Source organism: Grampus griseus, assembly GCF_964374135.1.
Source record: "Grampus griseus genome assembly, chromosome: X".
In the NCBI taxonomy this organism is placed as follows: domain Eukaryota; kingdom Metazoa; phylum Chordata; class Mammalia; order Artiodactyla; family Delphinidae; genus Grampus; species Grampus griseus.
Window position 1 is genome coordinate 93213807 of NC_138999.1, and position 18911 is coordinate 93232717.

General features: G+C 41.9%; 1 protein-coding gene across 3 annotated transcripts in view; it reads left to right on the plus strand.

The window, feature by feature from the left end:
- Window positions 1-9772, plus strand: part of LOC309839088 (NACHT, LRR and PYD domains-containing protein 12-like) — a 47938-nt gene extending 38166 nt beyond the window's left edge. For all 3 annotated transcript variants that reach the window (XM_082680624.1, XM_082680625.1, XM_082680626.1), the window contains 6 exons: window positions 899-1078; window positions 1771-1941; window positions 2050-2220; window positions 3120-3290; window positions 3409-3579; window positions 7706-9772. In XM_082680624.1, the coding sequence (XP_082536750.1) occupies window positions 899-1078; window positions 1771-1941; window positions 2050-2220; window positions 3120-3290; window positions 3409-3579; window positions 7706-7787 (946 nt within the window). In that variant the 3' untranslated portion in view covers window positions 7788-9772. The remainder of the gene's footprint in view (window positions 1-898; window positions 1079-1770; window positions 1942-2049; window positions 2221-3119; window positions 3291-3408; window positions 3580-7705) is intronic.
- Window positions 9773-18911: the final 9139 nt, after the last annotated feature.

The window sequence follows — 18911 nt, forward strand, 5'->3', positions numbered from 1 at the left end:
CACAGAAACATCTAGAAAAATGTTTGACCAAATATCTGGTACCATGACCTAGCCAACTACTTGACACATAAAATTAACAATCACGACATATATGTGGGGTTTTCTAAAGTAAAATCTCTTTAGCATTAAAGCTTTCTAAATCCACTTTGAAACTCATTTTTTTGGCAAAATACCTCTATTTAAAATTTCCAAGTTGGGGAAATATAGATACGTGATGTCCTTATGAGTCCCCTTCAAGACTGAGTTTGGAGCCTGATAACTCAAGAGAAAATTGAAGACTCAGAGGTTGTAATGTATATCGTAGAAATTCTTGAAAGTGATGGAAGAGAAAGTTGATGGGAAATAGTTCAGGGAATTGGACTACCTAATATGGAGAAACAAAGATTGAGAAGACGGGAAGGTCAGTAAAAACCACTCTTTGTGCCAAAGAAGAAATGTTATATGGATGATGGTGATGAGCTGGGTCTCTCTAAGGATGGCAAATTAATTAGTAATGAACTTATAGATAAAAGGAAAGGAAAGGAAAGATCTTTTGACTGTAAACTGTATTAAGGATGATTATAGCATTTTCCCTTGTGATTCGAAAGAAGATATGAGATAGAGTGCTAAAATCCATGCAGGGAATTAAAATGAGATTAGGTCGTGTTGATATTTCCTCCCAATTCTTTTATTTTGGGGAGCAGTCAACATGTTTTGAGTTCTCATTGGGGGACACAGTGTTGTGGGAGCAACGTACAAGTCCCTCTCATGGGTAAAAGGGGGTTGTGACATATTCAGGGTTGGGGGGGGGGTCTCATATGGGTGAGCCTGTATTTTCTTTGCTCATGATATTTTGCAGGTAGGGAGTAGGATGATAAAGTGGCCAATTCTGTGTCTGTTCATCTTTCTTTCTCTCCAGGTTGTGTGCTAGCTTTCTCCCTGGAAGCTCAGAGACTATTTGCAGATATCTTGCCTCTGTTCTCATTTGCAATCCAAACCTCACTGAGCTGGACCTGAGTGAAAATCCCCTGGGGGACACAGGAGTGAAGTATCTTTGTGAGGGTCTCAGACATTCCAACTGTAAAGTAGAGAAGCTAGAGTAAGTTTTTTACAACTATCTGGCATCATCTTATAACTGTTAAACTTGTTAAATGCCTGCTGTGTGCCAGCATCTATGCTTGGTGCTTGCCAGAAGTTATTTCACGTAATTCACTCCTTGAAATAACTATATAGGGTGGGTTTTCTTACCCCATTGTACAGATGAGGAAACTTTGTGGATTGGGGGGAAAAGTGACTTGTCCAAGGTCACACCATTAAAAAGTGGTATAGTCAGGATGTGACTCCAAAATCTATCTCCATACCCCATGCTCTTTCCAGTATACTACCATCCTGTGTGTTTACAGGAGTGATGCTAATTAAACATTAACTCTGTAAAGAATACTACTATGTACCCAACACTGGGCTAGATGTGGATGGAGTTATCAGAAGGACTACAAGTGACAGGGCTGCCCTTAAGGACACACAGATATGAAACAGTTAGAGAGCAACACAGTTCAATGTGTAATCAAGTGCCGAACACTGTAAAATCATTTAGAAATGCCAGATGAGCCCAGGGAAAGGGAGGAGGTCACTGTGGGCTGGAGACCTCAGGAGGAGGCTCTGTGTAAGTGGTGGGCCAGGAGCTGGAACTTGAAGGATGGCTAGGACTTGGCTAAATGGGGAGACTGGGAGAACATTCCCGGGAAGCTAAATGACAGCAGTGGCTGATTTTTCTTCTTTGTCTCTGGGTAGCTTGAGCACATGTTACCTAACAGATGCTAGCTGTGTGGAGCTCTCTTCTTTCTTGCAAGTGAGTCAGACTTTAAAAGAGCTGTTTGTGTTTGCCAATGCCCTGGGGGACACAGGAGTACAGCATCTCTGTGAAGGTCTGCGGCATGCAAATGGTATAATCGAGAATCTTGTGTAAGTGTCTGCCTGTCCTTGTCCTTCTCGTGGGCACTGGCATTTGAGGTTTGGTGGGACTCCCCGCTGCCATGGTTAACCGCCACCTTGGTGTCCCCATCCCTCCAGGCTTTCCGAATGTTCCCTCTCTGCAGCTTGTTGTGAGTCCCTCGCCCAAGTCCTGAGCTCTACCCGGAGCCTGACAAGGCTGCTTCTCATTAATAACAAAATTGAAGATTTGGGACTGAAATTGCTGTGTAAAGGATTAAAACAGCCTGACTGTCAGTTAAAGGATCTGGCGTAAGTATCGTGGACAATAGCCACAGGCAGAGTTCCTTGATGTTTCAGCAACTCCCAAAATTAAGTGATTTTTTTTCTGGCCTCGTGATATAATCTCTGAGGAAACAATAAACGAAGACCCAGATAATTTAGGGGGAATAAATCTTCCCCTCTCCATAATCTCTGTTTGGCCCTGGCCCAAGGGATATTTTTTACATGACACTCTGATTTTCTTTTTTCTTTTTTTTTTTTTTGTGGTACGTGGGCCTCTCACTGTTGTGGCCCCTCCCGTTGCGGAGCACAGGCTCCGGACACGCAGGCTCGGCGGCCATGGTTCACGGGCCCAGCCGCCCCGTGGCACGTGGGATCCTCCCAGACCGGGGCATGAACCCGTGTCCTCTGCATCGGCAGGCGGACTCTCAACCACTGCGCCACCAGGGAAGCCCTCTTTTCTTTTAAAAATAAATTTATTTACTTATTCATTTATTTATTTTTGGCTGCTTTGGGACTTCGTTGCTGCGCGGGCTTTCTCCAGTGGTGGCAAGTGGGGGCTACTCTTGGTTGTGGTGCACAGGCTTCTCATGGCAGTGGCTTCTCTTGTTGTGGAGCACGGGCTCTAGGCGTGCGGGCTTCAGTAGTTGTGGCATGCAGACCCAGTAGTTGTAGCTCGCGGGATCTAGAGCACAGGCTCAGTAGTTGTGGCGCACGGGCCTAGTTGCTCTGCGGCATGTGGGATCCTCCTGGACCAGGGCTCGAACCCTTGTCCCCTGCATTGGCTGACGTATTCTTAACCACTGCACCACCAGGGAAGCCCGCCACTCTGATTTTCTAATGTGTTTTTCTAGTGGGTAATCCTAATACCTAAAGTGACCCAATGCAGATGAAATGATGCCAACCTTATCTACCTTACTTCCTGGCAGACTGTGGACCTGTCACCTGACTGGAGAGTGTTGTCAGGATTTGTGCAATGCACTGTACACCAATGAACACCTACGAGTTCTTGACCTCAGTGACAATGCCTTAGGGGACGAGGGCATGCAGGTGCTGTGTGAAGGGCTGAAACACCCCTCCTGCAAGCTACAGACCTTGTGGTAAGTGCACAGAGACTCTTTGTACCCTGGGCTCTTGTTCCAGGCTGTATATGAAATGGAGGGTCACTGTGGAACTTGGTAAAACCGGTTTCTTTCTTGAATCCCCAATCCCCCGTAGGCTAGCAGAATGTCATCTCACAGACGCGTGCTGTGGAGCCCTCGCCTCTGTCCTCAACAGAAATGAGAACCTAACGTTGCTAGACTTAAGTGGAAATGACCTTAAGGATTTCGGAGTTCAAGTGCTGTGTGATGCACTGATTCATCCAATATGTAAACTACAAACGTTCTAGTAAGTTACTGTGGTGGGGGAAGTGGGAGAGAGGGGGTCAGGACAGGCACGTTGGGTTTGATCATAGTCATTGCAGTGAGAAAAGAGAAGAAAAACTGAGGGATATCCATGCCTAGGCAAAATATCAAAGTAAGTGAAATTACCAGTAGGCCTCTTCCTTGGACACAGGGACAAGGAGAGAGGTAGGGAACAGGTAGGTGCTGGATACTACTGCTAAGAAAAACAGGGTGTAGGAAAAAGAGCATCAGATCCACATTCTGCTAGGTCTGGCTTAAATACTAGGTCTAGCATCTACTAGCTATATGACCATGCTTACTTACTTAACCTCCCTGAACTTGAGTATCCTTGTCTATAAAATGGGGCTAACATGAGTAGCACCTGACTACCTGGTGTTAGCATGGGGATTGCATGAAGTGAGACGTTAATTATGAATGTGCAGCCCCTGGCACGTAGGAGGTACTCCATAAATGTTAGACCCTTTCCCTTTCTTCTTCTAATACCTGCCAGAGGGCTTGATGTTTACATGTTGAGAGTCTTCAAGACTCAGGGGGATGAAGCTGTTGCAGAATTACAGTTACAGAAAGTGGAGGTCTTCACCCTTTCGGGTCAGTGTTCACCTGCCAGCTCAGCAGGCTGGCATAACACACAAAGTAATTCTTAATTAGGATGTAGCTCTGCTCTGTTGGCGGCTAACCAGTGGCCAAATGGCCATTTATGTCTGGCATTCAGAACTGGAACACATAATGGAAAATAACGGCTGAGTGCAAAAATTCCACATTCCAAAGCCAATTTGATGGATTGAAGCGTAAATGAAAACAGCATAAAGGCCTGATTACAAGTCTGGCTGAAACAGAAGCTGGTTCTCTACTAGCAAAGTGAAGTCTGTTAGACTCGAGACTGTGGCAATTACTGCCCAGGAAGAGGGAATTATTCACAACATAATAAGCCTCCGGGGTTTAGGGACCTCCCTGGTGTCTTTCTCAGAAAAGGGTGACTGGAGTCTGTATTTTCAGTAGGTTGAAATAAACTCAGCAATCAATCCTAATGATTCTTTAAATATAGAGTAATTTAATGTGGTAGCACCCTATGGTGTGTAAGCTTCAGCAAAGGTCCTAAACGACATCACAGAGAAATTATTTTGTGATGCCATTATTTATTTTTTATTGTAAATTGTTGCACCGTTTCCTGTTTCTCTCACCCTTTGTCTTTTAACCAATGTGCTTCCATTGTGTTTTCAGGCCAACCTTCAAACCCTTGTAATTTGTCAATCTACAAGTTCATAGCAGTGTGCAATAGTGGCTCAAAATACAAAATAAAGGACACACGCACACACAGAGTAGATACCATTCACTGACCTCAAATAAATTTTGAACATTAGAGTGTATATAAGACAGATAACACTGAAATCAATAGAAATATATACTTGCCCAAGTAAAGTGAGAGGAAACTGTTGATCATTTAATGTGGTGGTGGGCTAGAGAGGGGATAAATCCAGGAGAGCCTCCTAAAAGGGGAGTCTTGTCTGAGAATCGGAAAGGCTGAAGGAAGAAGGTTGTTTTCTAAGAGTTGCTTCAGTATGAGGTCTGAATCTTATTCCTCATTGTATTTTCCCCATAAACTTTCTAGTTCAGTGGTTTGCATTTAGTAAATGCATATAGGAAACCAGTTATTAATTTAGAGCATCTGGGGGCAAGGCAAGGAGACAGTTCAATAAAGACTAGGCATCTAGACCTTCAGAAGATTGAGGGGAAAAAAAGAGGTTGTGGCCTCAGAGTGACAAGTGCTCACCTTCACTCATTCTACAAGCACTTGCTGAATATCTGCTATGTGCTAAGCAAATGTGCCAGGTGCTGGGAGACAAGAATGAGTAAGATGAGAGACGTGATTCGTACTCTTTAGGGACCAGTGAACCTAGTGGTAGAGACAGGCACATAAACTTATGAATGCAGTAGGGTAATCATGAAATCTTAAGGGAACCACGGCAGGAGACAACTCACCCAGCCCAGGAGGCTCGGGGAAAGATTCCTGGAGGAAGGGCCACCTGAGTTGAGTCTCGGGACTATAGCCAGGGAAATGGGGGTAAGGACGGAGAAGGGTAGTCCATGCTCAGGAGATAGCATGAGCAAAGGTAGACAGACAATAAGCAGCATGTTTTGTGGTACTTGAGGGGGATAGAGGTGGGAAACCTCTAGGAAGTTCGCTATTGTTAGAGCATAAAGTGCAAAGCAGAATGTGTCAAGAAATGAGACTGAGGGGGTAGGCAAGGCCTTGTATGCCGTGTGTGATTAGTAAGATCTGTTTGCAGAATTCCGGGTTCAAATTCAGTTGTCACCCTTTTCTTTCACATATCTGAGTAGTAGTACATTTGGGCGCCTTTCCTCACCTTTCCAAAACTGGTTCCAAAGATGGAGCCAGTTTTGCTTCCAAAGCTGGTTGGAGAATCAGTCCACTGCTACTGCTGTTTCTTACTGCCACGTGGGGCTCACCTTGAGAACCGATGATCCTACCCAGTCCCACAGAAGCTTGGTGACTGGATGGTGATACCCTGGCTGGCGTGGATCCCTCCCAGCCCTGCAGTGCCGTTATACTTGGACTCCGAGGTTACATATATTTTAGTCCACACCCAAATGTGCAGTCATTGTTCTCTAAAGTACCATATGTGTCAGAGTGTCTGGGTCTAGAAGAGCTCTTTGAATCAGCCACAGGTATGTATGCGTGAAGCCAGTCCTTGCCCACAAAGATGTACGCCCCTGAGTTGAGTCAGGAGCCCCACTTAAGCCTTCTTCTTTCTTCAAGATATCTTATTTTTGGTGCCTTGGTGCCTTTCCCAGGCACTGGGCCTTGGATAAAGCCCCCTAGATCACCCTGACACATGTTCCTAATTCTAAATTTGGAAAGAAGGGGTTGAGAGTAGGTGGTCTCTTAACTCCCGGAAGACCCCCAGGCTTCCTAAGCGTATTGACCTGCCTCTTCTCCAGCAGTGAGTTATACATGTCAGGAGGTAAGACAGCTTTTGCTAAGTCACTCAAAAAATTCTAAAGTTCTTGTTACACTTCCATGGCATTAAATGTCTACTTACCCTACAATTGCATAACTAGCAGGGCTACTCATTTCACTTTGCTAGATAAAGATTAGCTTCTATCTATTAAAAACTAAAAACTATACCTCACTACACACTTGAAAGAGTTTATACCTTCTTTTGTAGTCAATACGTTTTAATCAGGGCTACACATGTGGAGTTTGAAGCGCCTGCAGGACATTGTGGGAAGTTTTCTAGTAGGTAACAGTTGGATATAGGAGTGTTCCCTGGAGGTGATAGCTGAAGCCATGGCAATGGATGAGATCCTCTAGGGAGAATGAGAAGAGAAGAACCTCTGAGGAACATCTCTTGGGAATTAGACCTGGGCAGTACCAACTTTTAAGAGGTGGGTATGGAAAGGAAAACCCATGGAGAAAACCAAGAGAGAAAGGTGTCCTGGAAGCTATGGAAGAAGTGAGTTTCAAGGAGGAATTGCTCAACAGTGTCAAATGCAGCAGAGATATCCAAAATGATGAGTACTGCAAAGTGTCCTTTGGATTTACCAATTAGGAGGCCATAGGTGACCTTGTCAGGGGCTGTTTAGTGGTGTGATGGGGCTGGAAACCAGATTGCAGTGACTTGAGAAGATGGAAGATAAAGAAGTGGAGGAGTGGAGACTACTTTTTCAAGATTTTTGTGAAAATGAGAAGAAATGTGGGGTTGTAGGCTGGGGAGGGATTGTTCGTTTTCTTTTTTGTCTTGTTTTTTTAGGATAGGCAAATTTGTAAGCTGAGAGAAAGGAACCCATAGAGAGGGAGAGGTTATAGATACAGGATCAGGGACAGATGGACTCATGGAGCAGGGCCTTGGACAATTGCAGGGAGGGATAGGAGTGAGAGTTCAAGAGGAAGTTAAGCATTTTCTCTTTTGAGGTCCGAGGAAGGGAGTTAAGGCTGAGGGAGAAGGTAGATACTGGAGTGGATGAAGTAACTGAGTGGTGGTGTGGTGCAAGTGTGAACAGGAATCTTATCCTTAAGAACAGGAAAGAAAGGTACTGAAGGCGTCTGTTGGCTTGACTTGACACAAGATTCTTTTCATTTTTCATAGCATTGACACGGATCATTTACATGAAGAAACATTCAGAAAAATAGAAGCTTTAAAAATGAGCAAGCCTGGAATCACCTGGTAGTTTCCAAGGAGAGCCCCTGAATCAGCTGCATATAGACCTCCTCTGTCTGGCACCATCTCTAACAGTTGTGCAGTATTCTTGTTCTAAACCTGTTAACCTTTGCTGAGGATGCTAGTGTGAAACAAGCAGCAGTGATTGCTATTTCTTACATAGACCCATCCACTAAATAGGATGTAAAAGGTGGAAGCACCTTAGTTGAAATGTCTTCAGCAATAATACCTTACATTCTTATATTGTGTTACAATGTTTACTGTGTTTTTACAAAAACCTTCCAAGGTTGGAAGATGAGGCTCAGAGAAGTTGTGACGAGCTCCAAGTCACACAGCTCAGTGGGAGAGTTGGGACTAGCATCCAGCCAGGTTTCTCAATACTCAGACAGGGCAGGGAAACAATAGAAAAAAAGACATGTGAAGGAGTCCACTTAAAGAGACAAGATACCTGAAATAATTAAAGAACAAGAGGGTGGACAAACACATGTTATATATTATGGTGCTGATTTTAAGTAAAACTGTAATTCACAAAAGAAAGTGAGAGGAATGAGTTGGGTTAATAGGTAAAGGCTTCATCGAGGTGAGACTTAATGTGGGCATTGAGAATGAATAGGATTAAGATGCGGGGAGATACACTGGCCAGTGGCTATAAGACTGCAGGCAAAAGGGCTATGTTTGTGAGCAGCTCACCAGAAGCACCTAGGGAGAGAGAAATACTTGCATTAGAGTTTCTTGAGCTGCCACAATATTCATATCCTAGGCTCCTGAGGGTGCTCTCCAGTTCCCAGGCTCCACTCCCTTTCTGAACTTTTAATACCTCCCCCACGTGTTTGTTCTTGTTCATAGACTCTTATGACTGACTCACTACTCATCCCTCACAGCGTATTCCATAGCCTAGCATGGATCCTGCACAAGCCCATGTTTCTATCTCTGCCTGGCTTCCACAAAACACTAGATGAGACAAGTGGAGAAAGGGAGTGCCAGGCAAGGAAAATAGCACAGAGCCTGTGGGACCGACAGAAAAGCAGGCTGACCTGATTAAGGTGTAGAGCTGTCTCTGGAAGCTACTTACTAGCTGTGTGACCCTGAATAAGTCACTTGGATTCTTGGAGCCTCAGTTTTCTAACCTATAAAATGGGGGTAAATTGACATTAACCTTGCAGGGCTGCTGTTCCCAGCATGGTGCCTATCCCACAGTAGGTACTGATTAATGGTAGCTGTATGTATGAGTGTGTTTATAGTTGAGCTGTGTAGTCTTTGAGCCCCCAGACCGTGTAGTCAGTGTGAACTGTGCATTTGAACTAAATGTGTGTGCTGGAGGTGGTGAATCTAGTGGGGGAAGAGACACACGGTGGAAAGTTATTGCAGGCGAGAGGTCCAGCTCTCCATGTCCTCATCTATTATCAGGTATTGTTCCCTGCTGCCCTGGGAGGTGGTAACTCTCAGAGACCCGGTTTGGCCTGAGAAGAATGGTCAAGGTAGCAATTTGTTTCCAGTTTTCTCAAGTTCTTCTTTCCCTTTAGTTATTTAACACTTATTTATTGAGGATTTATTATGTGCCAGGTTTTGTGCTAAGTGTTGGCTTTACAGAGGTGAATATACCTTTTTCTGTGCACTTTCCTTACTGTGTTCTCTGACTGCCCTGGTCCCTCTGTCAGTCTGGTGAACATCTGATAAAATTCAGTCACATTAAGGACTCAAAGGTATAACGTTAAATGAAAAATTGCAGAACCCTGTGTGTGTGTGTGTATGTGTGCGTGTGCGTGTGTGTGTGTGTGTGTCCTGTTTGTGTACAAAAGGATAAATATGCATGTGTATGTATGTGTCCAGGGTATGTAAGGAAGGATATATACAAGAAATTGCTAACAGAAGTTACCTCTGGCAAGAGGAAGTTGGCAAGCAGGGGCACTGGGAGAACACGAAAGGAACGTTTCATTTTCATCTATAGCCTTCTGTTTTACTTGTTTTTTACCATGTGCATGTATTACGTTTATAATTAATAAACTTGATGTTAAAAATAAAACTTATTCATACTGAGGGGTTATTTTTCTTCTTTTAAAACATGACGATTTAGAAGAAAATACAGGGCAGTCATACATGACATAAAAACCCAAAGGAAGAGAAAGATCTGACAACATCAAAATTAAAAATTTCTTTATGAAAAAAAAATCACCATAAATAAAATTAAAAGAATATTGATAAACTGGAGGAACATATTTGTCACATGTATAAAGATAAGACTAATGTCCATACATATAATAACAAATGTCCAAATATAAATAACAAGTCAGTATGAAAAACAAAACATAGAGGACTTCTACTTCCAGCAATAATGAAGTAACAGTGAGTGGATTTACCCTCTCACATGAACGACTCAAAGAATGGTCAAAATATGGGAAACAGCAGTTTCCAGACGTTGGATAACAGGCAGAGTTGGGACAAAAAATAGCAAGATGGTAGTTTTGAACAGAACTGTATCAGTAGTCATTTTAAAGTCAATGGTCTCACAGCAACCCAATTTAAAGGCTGAGATTGGTAGAATGGAAAAAAATATATTTTAAAGACTCAACCATATGCTGCTTATAGATAATCCATTTTAAATATAAAAACAAAAATAGGTGAAACATAAAAGATGGGGAAAGATATACTATGTTAACATTTTTTAAAAAGCTAGAGTGACTATTATTATCAGAGAACGTACACTGCAAAGGAAAGAATATTAACAGAGGTAAAGAGGGCCATTTCATAATAATGTGGCTAATTAATCATGAGGACATAACAATCCTAAAGATATGTGCATTTTAATAACATTCAAAATACATGAAGAAAAAAATGAGAAATAGACAAATCCATAATTTTAGTCAGAGACTTAAATATCTTTCTCAATAATGAATAGACCAAAAAGACAGAAAATAAGAATATGGAAAATTTGAATAACACAAATAATATATTTGACCTAATTGACATCTATACAACACTCGATCCAATAACAACAGAAAACATTCTTTACAAGCGCACATTGAATATCATGATAAACCATATCTGGATCATGTAACAAATCTCAATATTAAGTTAAAGGATGCAAGTCGTACAAAGTGTGTTCTCTGACCACAATGGAGTTAAATTAAAAATCAGTAAAAAAAAAATACATGGAAAGTCCTCCAAATATTTGGAAAGAATTACACACTTCTAAATAATCCATGGCTTAAGAGTAAGTCTCAAGGGAAATTCGAAAGTATTTTCAACAGAATGAAAATGAAAACATGAGACATATTTTAGAAAAGAAAGGTCTTAAATCAATGACTTAAGGTTACATAATAAAAAACTAGAAAAAGGAGATCAAATTTAATCCAAAGTAAGCAGAAAAAAGGAAATAAATATAAGAGCATAATATATATTGTATGATTACATTTTTATAAAATTCTAGAAAATTCAAAGTATTCTTTAGTGACAGCAGATTAGTGGTTGCCTAGTGACAGCTGAGGAAAGGAAGGGATACATTATAAAGGTGCACAAGAAAACATTTGGGTGTGATGGATATGCTCATTATCTTGTTTGTGGTGATTATTTCAGTCAAAGCTCATCAAATTGTACTCTGAAAATATATCTAGCTTATTGTATGTGAATTGTACCTGAACAGAGCTGTAAACACATACACAAACACACACAAACATGTCTGAAAGAGTCATTTAAGAACACCAGTTGGCTAAGCCCCTTATTCTGCAGATAAGGAGCCTGGGATCCAAAGAAGTCAAGGTCACACAGCCAATTCATGATAAGACTGAGATTAGAACTTGTGTCCTTATTCCTGGTCTTGCTCATCTTAGCATACTAAAGGCAGAGCTCAGATCAAAGGAATAAATTGCAAATGGTTGGTCTTCAGTCTTTTGTGGCATACCAGTGGGAAGGAGACATGTGAGTGATGAAAAGGGGTGATTTCCCAGGGTTCTTACAGTGATGTGCCGGAACTGGCTCATATTGACTGGTGAAAGTTGATGGTTACATTCTCAGGAATTTTGCAATCAGTTGTTAAAGCCATCATTAAAAAATCACATGATATAAACTTGCAATTACATAAATTTTATTAAAGGTAATAAATACTCTAGACTCATGACTTCCTACTAATTTTTATCACATTTTACCATCATCTGTGCTCTTGAGGTAACTCACATCTGTTGTATTTGTGTAGTAGAAATGTTAAATAATGGTGTTTTACTCTGCATCTCTTCGGTAGCTTGAAAATGGCCATAATGGGAGTGTTTACAACACAGAAATGGGCAAATGCTACAAATTAGGGATCCCCCTCCTCCCCCTCCCCAGGAGAGCTGGTTGTTAAAACTTTACCAGCACATTTTTGCCTTAGAGCATCACTTTCCCTGCCATTCATTTAAGGCTGGCCTGGAAGGCAACCCATCAGTACCTAAAGTCATGCTAGATAAACAGTGGGCAGTCCATAAATGTTTGAGGGTAACTAACCATCCCAGTTTATTCAGGACTCTTGATTCCTGAACATCCCAGGAAACTCCTCAGTCCTGGGAAAGCCAGAATAGTTGATCACCCTAGTGTTGGTACACTTTTTTTTTTTTAAAAAAAAGGAACCAGGTGGGTAAATCAATTGAAAGCTCTCTCCATTCTTGGGAAAGTAGCTTCAATATATCTCTTCCTGTGAGCTAACTAGTGGCACATTTGTGCATAAAGCTCCACACTTTACACAGTCTCAGTAGTAGCCAGGGGGAAAGATAGGACCTTACATGTGATAGGTGTTCAGAGATGTCCACTGGTGGTAGATGATTGCAGAGAGGCAGGCCTGTAATGGGAATGGAGGCCCAAGGATGGTAGAAAGCTGGAGTCGTCTGCCAGCTGCTGGCAAATGCAGGTGGCAACAGACTCTGGATCTGAGGCAAGCAGGGGTTGGGGAAGCCTCAAAAGAAAAAGGATCACAAAAGGTAGTGTCAATGAGAGTGATAATGAGTGTGAATACAAAAGGGGGTGGCTGCAACTTTGAGGTGTTTATTGTGGTTGTTAGCACTTTGAGGGCATCAAAGGAGTTTATTGGGAAGCACCTGCCTATTCCACTTTGTTTTCCTTTTCTTCAGTTCAAGACTCACTCCGCCCAAGGGCTAAGTAGACAGTTGCCTGTGCAGCATGGAAAAGTTTTCTTTGTCCAAAGACTTGCCCCCTCTGCCCCTTCCCCAACACCCAGACCTGTATTTTTTTCTTTTTTTCGGTACGCGGGCCTCTCACTGTTGTGGCCTCTCCCGTTGCGGAGCACAGGCTCCGGACGCGCAGGCTCAGCGGCCATGACTCATGGGCCCAGCTGCTCCGTGGCATGTGGGATCTTCCCGGACCAGGGCACGAACCCGTGTCCCCTGCATCGGCAGGCGGACTCTCAACCACTGCGCCACCAGGGAAGCCCCAGACCTGTAATTTTTATAAGCCAGTCTCTCTCATGAGTTAAGGTGCTCAAAAGTGCTGTTAACATCTCACTTCAGGTTAGTTAGTTCCCGATTGGTTTCCAAGAGTCTAGAACATACAGAACATGTGAGCTAGGTGGTAAGAACAGGAGCGGGGAAGGTTCTACAGCACTGACAGACAACACGGAAGACTGTCTGGGCATATCAGTAAAAGCCTAAATTGGAAAGAGAGGTAATGACCTTGGTGTGGAAGGGAGTCACCACAGACAAATGTCACCCACTTCTCAGTTTTGTTTATGGTTGATTGCTTCTCTTATCTCTTTCTTGCTTTTCCAGTCCAGGAAATCTTCCTTGAAGAAGTTCCATTCTGTGACTTCCCTGGTGGTCCAGTGGTTAGGACTCAGTGCTTTCACTGCGGTGGCCCTGGGTTCAATCCCTGGCCAGGAAACTAAGATCCCGCAAGCCACGTGGCACGGCCAAAAAAAGAAAGTTCCATTCCCTAGTGTGATTGTATCACACACTCTCTCTCACCAAGCCTCTCTCTCACTTAATCCCCATCAGAACGGCGGGAGCAGGGGGGGCATGCCCCCTTTTCTGAAAGAAACAGATAATAGTAGTAGGAGGAGGAGGAGGATGAATTATTACTGTTCAGGCATTCAGCTGTGACAGGCATTGTGCTTTACTATATATTCTCATTTAATTCTATGAAGTAGATATTTATTTTCTTCATGTTCTATATGAGATGCAGAGTGGTTAAGTAATTTGCCAAAGGTCACACAGGTAAGTAGCAGAGCCAAAATTCAAACCTATCTCACCCCAAAACCTGTGCTCTTAACAACCACACCTCTTCATGTGGACTCTGGCTAGGGTTGGAGGAAGAAGGAGGTAGACATAAAGGGAGAATATTTTCATTCAACACATGTGTATGCACTACTTACTATGTGCTGTGTTTATGGGGTATAAGAAGATGAGTAGGCACAGTCCTTTCCCTTAACAAGATCTCAGTTGAACAGAGGAGATATGTCCATTGTTCTAATAGCTCTGCTAGAAGGCAGAGTTTGATCAGGACCATAATATAATAATGATAATAGGAACCAGTTATTGAGAGCATACCATGTGTCAGGCACTATGCTAATGTAGTCTGCATATATTTAATCCTTGTGACAACTCTGGGACGATTACTGCATTTTACAGGTCAGGAGACAAGGCTAGTAGAGGTTTCATTAACTTCTGTGGCTCAGAATAATGTGTTACTGGGCCCTTCAGAGGCAGGAGAGAACTGGGCTGAACATTCACTTATGCCTTCCTTTTGAGTGAACTAAATGTATATGCACCCACCTCAGAGCCTACAGACCAGAGCTACCAGCTGCTTCAAGATCATGTATACCTCATCCAGCACTTGGTCTGAAGTACCTTGTCACTATACTTTCATTGCATTTGGAACCTTGAGAACAGTGAAGGCCACCAGAGTTCATCATTGGCCACCACCACAAATGCGCCTCACCAGCTTCTTTTTTGTTTAAAACCACTCATTCGTTATAATTGTACTTTGTGCCACTGGTCTGTACACTTTCAAATAGATAAAATGATACATTTTATGTTATGTGTAATTTACCACAATAAAAAACATTTATTACACAAAATGTTAACTTTTTTTTTTTTTTTTTTTTTTGCGGTACGCGGGCCTCTCACTGTTGTGGCCTCTCCCGTTGCGGAGCACAGGCTCCGGACGCGCAGGCTCAGCGGCCATGGCTCACGGGCCCAGCCGCTCCACGGCATGTGGGATCCTCCCGGACCGGGGCACGAACCCGTGTCCCCTGCATCGGCAGGCAGACTCTCAACCACTGCGCCACCAGGGAAGCCCCCTCCTGCTTTTTTGAGGCAGCTTCCTGGCCATTGTTTCTCTGCCCTGCTGGAAACACAACACTAAGTCACATGCTAGTCTAATCATCTACCACAACCTCATTTTTGTTGTCTAGACACTGTTCATGCCCTCAAAGTAAATCAGGCCTTTTAGCTTTTAATACACAGCCTTCCTTGCCAATATCATGTCATTGTCCTGAGGGACTTCACTGTTCACCTGTTTTATTCATCCAAAATTTTGGCCTAGCAGTTCTTGACTTCTTAAAACCTAATGACTTTGACCTACCTCCATATTATTTATTTTTTAATTTTTATTTTACATTAGAGTATAGTTGATTTAAAGTGTTGTGTTAGTTTCAGGTGTATGTTGATCTCTTTTATTATGGACTGAATGGAGTGACTTTGAGGAAGACAATTTTGTTTTTTTAATTTAATTTAATTTTATGTTGGAGTATAGTTGATTTACAATGTTGTGTTAGTTTCAGGTGTACAGCAAAGTGTTTCAGTTATACATATACATATATCCATTCTTTTTCAGATTCTTTTCCCATGTAACTTATTACAGAGTATTGAGTAGAGTTCCCTGTGCTATACGTAGGTTCTTATTGATTATCTATTTTATACATAGTAGTGTGTATATGTCAATCTCAAACTCCTGATTTATGCCTCTCCCCCCACCTTTCCCCTTTGGTAACCCTAAGTTTGTTTTCTAAATCTGTGAGTCTGTTTCTCTTTTGTAAAGAAGTTCATTTGTATCATTTTTTTAGGTTCCACATATAAGTGATATCATATGATATTTGTCTTTGTCTGACTTACTTCACTCAGGAAGATTATCTCTAGGTCCATCCACATTGCTGCAAATGGCATTATTTCATTCTTTTTTATGGCTGAGTAATATTCCATTGTATATATATGTACCACATCTTCTTTATCCATTCGTCTGTCGATGGACACTTAGTTTGCTTCCATGTCCTGGCTATTGTAAATAGAGCTGCAATGAACATTGTGGTCCATGACTCTTTTTGAATGATGGTTTTCTCAGGGTATATGCCCAGTAGTGGGATGGCTGGGTCGTATGGTAGTTCTATTTTTAGTTTTTTAAGGAACCTCCATACTGTTCTCCATAGTGACCTGCCTCCACTTTAGTCACGCTCTTTCATGGCTGCTCTCTTGACTTGTACAGCCCAATACATTGGCCACTAGCCACAGGTGGCTATTTATTTATTTATTTTAGACAGGTCTTTTAAAAATTTTATTTATTTAATTTATTTATTTTTGGTTGCGTTGGGTCTTCGTTGCTGTGCACAGGCTTTCTCTAGTTGCGGCCAGTGGGGGCTACACTTCATTGCAGTGCACAGGCTTCCCATTACGGTGGCTTCTCTTGTTGCGGAGCACAGGCTCTAGGTGCATAGGCTTCAGTAGTTGTAGCATGCGGGCTTCAGTAGTTGTGGCTCGTGGGCTCTAGAGTGCAGGCTCAGTAGTTGTGGTGCACAGCTTAGTTGCTCCACAGCATGTGGGATCTTCCCAGACCAGGGCTCAAACCTGTGTCCCCTGAATTGGCAGGCAGATTCTTAACCACTGCGCCACCAGGGAAGTCCCACAGGTGGCTATTTAAATTAATTAAAATTAAATAAAAATTAAAAATGAGCTCCTCAGTTGCACTAGCCACGTTTCACGTGCTCAATAGCCACATGTGCCGACCATATAGAGAAAATTTTCATCAGTGAAGAAAACTCCATTAGACTGCATAGCTTGTGACATCATCCTCACCCAGAATTGCTCCACCTCAGAATGTGTATCTACAATTTTCTAGACACTGTTCAAGGAGCTGAGGATACAGTGGTGAACAAAATAGGTATCATTTATTAAGGCTTACTACATTTATTAAGCTTACTACTAATCAAGATAATATGGCATTGGAAGAGGGATAGACACATAGATCACTGAAACAGAATAGAGAACCTAAAAATAGACCCACACAAACATGCCAAGGTTTTTTTTTTTTTTCAAAGCAGTTCAACGGAGGAAGGATAGCCTTTTCAACAAATGGTGTTGGAAAAATTGGACATTCATAGTTGAAAAAAAGACAGAAAAAGGAAAAGAAAAAAATGAACCTCAGCCTAAACTTCACACCTTATACAAAAATGAAAATGAATTGCAAACTTAGAAGCAAAATATAAAACTATAGAACTTTAGAAAAAGCATAGGAGAAAATCTTCAGAACCTAGGGCTAGATAAAATTTAAAACTTAATTAAAAACTTTTGCTCTGCAAAAGACTCTGTTAGGAGGATTAAAAGACAAGCTACAGGGCTTCCCTGGTGGTGCAGTGGTTAAGAATTAGCCTGCCAATGCAGGGGTCACGGGTTCGATCCCTGGTCCAGGAAGATCCCACATGCCACAGAGCAACTAAGCCCGTGTGCCGCAACTACTGAAGCCCGTGCGCCTAGAGCCCATGCTCTGCAACAAGAAAAGCCACCGCAATGAGAAGCCCGTGCACCGCAGCAAAGAGTAGCCCCTGTTCGCCGCAACTAGAGAAAGCCCGCGTGCAGCAACGAAGACCCAACACAGCCAAAAAGAAATTAATTAATTAATTAGTTTTAAAAAAAGACAAGCTACAAACCAGCAGGAGTATTACAAACCACATATCCAACAAAGAACTCAAATCTAAAATACATAAAGAAGTCTCAAAACAGTAAAAAACCAAACAGTCCAATTAGAAAATGGGAAAAAGACATGAACAAATATTTCACTGAAGAGGATATGCAGATGTCAAAGAAGCACATGAAATGATGTCAAACATCATCAGCCATTAAAGAAATGCAAATAGAACTACCAGAAACCCCACCCCCTGCAAAAAACACTACATTCCTACCAGAATGGCAAAAATAAAAAACAGTGATAATACCAAATGCTGATAACGATGGAGATAAAAAATCACTCATACATTGCTGGCAAAAAGTGGCACAACCATCCTGGAAAACATTTTGTCAGTTTCTTATAAAACTAAACATAAACCTACTATATGGCCCAGTAACTGTACCCCTGGGCATTTTTCCTAGAGAAATGGAAATTTATGTTCACACAAAAACCTATACATGAATGTTCATTGGAGTTTTATTCATAATAGCTCCAAACTGGAAACAACCCAAAATGTCTTTCAACAGGTGAATACAAAGCAACTTAAACCATGGTACATCCATACCCTGGAATACTACTCAATATTAAAAAGGAATGAACTGCGCAATACACATGGTGAGCTGGATGAATCTTCAGAGAATTATGCTGAGTGCCAAAAGCCAGTCTCAAAAGGTTACATACTTTATGGCTCCATATATATAACATTCTTGAAATGACAAAATTTAGAAGTGAAGGACTGATTAGAGGTTAAGGGCAGGGATGGGGGAGAGCACGTATCTGGGAGAGAAGAGGGTGTGGTTATTAAAAGACACTGTGAGAGATCCTTGTGGTGATGGGACTGTTCTGTATTTTGACTGTATCAATGTCAATATTCTGGTTAGGATATTATATTATGGTTTTGCAGGATGTTACTGTTGGGAAAAACTAGGTGAAGGATATGAGATCTGTCTGTATTATTTCTTATAGCTGCATGTGAATCTACAATTATCTTAAAAGAGTAATTTCAACTTTTTAAAAAGTCAAGGAGGTGAACATTTTAAGAAGGAGGAAGTGATTAACGGGTCAAAGGCTGCAAAGAAGTCTAGCAAGGTGAGAAATGAAAAATGCCCATTACTTTTGACAGTATGGAGGTTATTGTGACAAGAGCTGTTTTTGCTGTAGTAAAGGGCTGGAAATTAGATGGAAGTGGACTGAGGTGTAGACAGGAAGCAAGGAAACA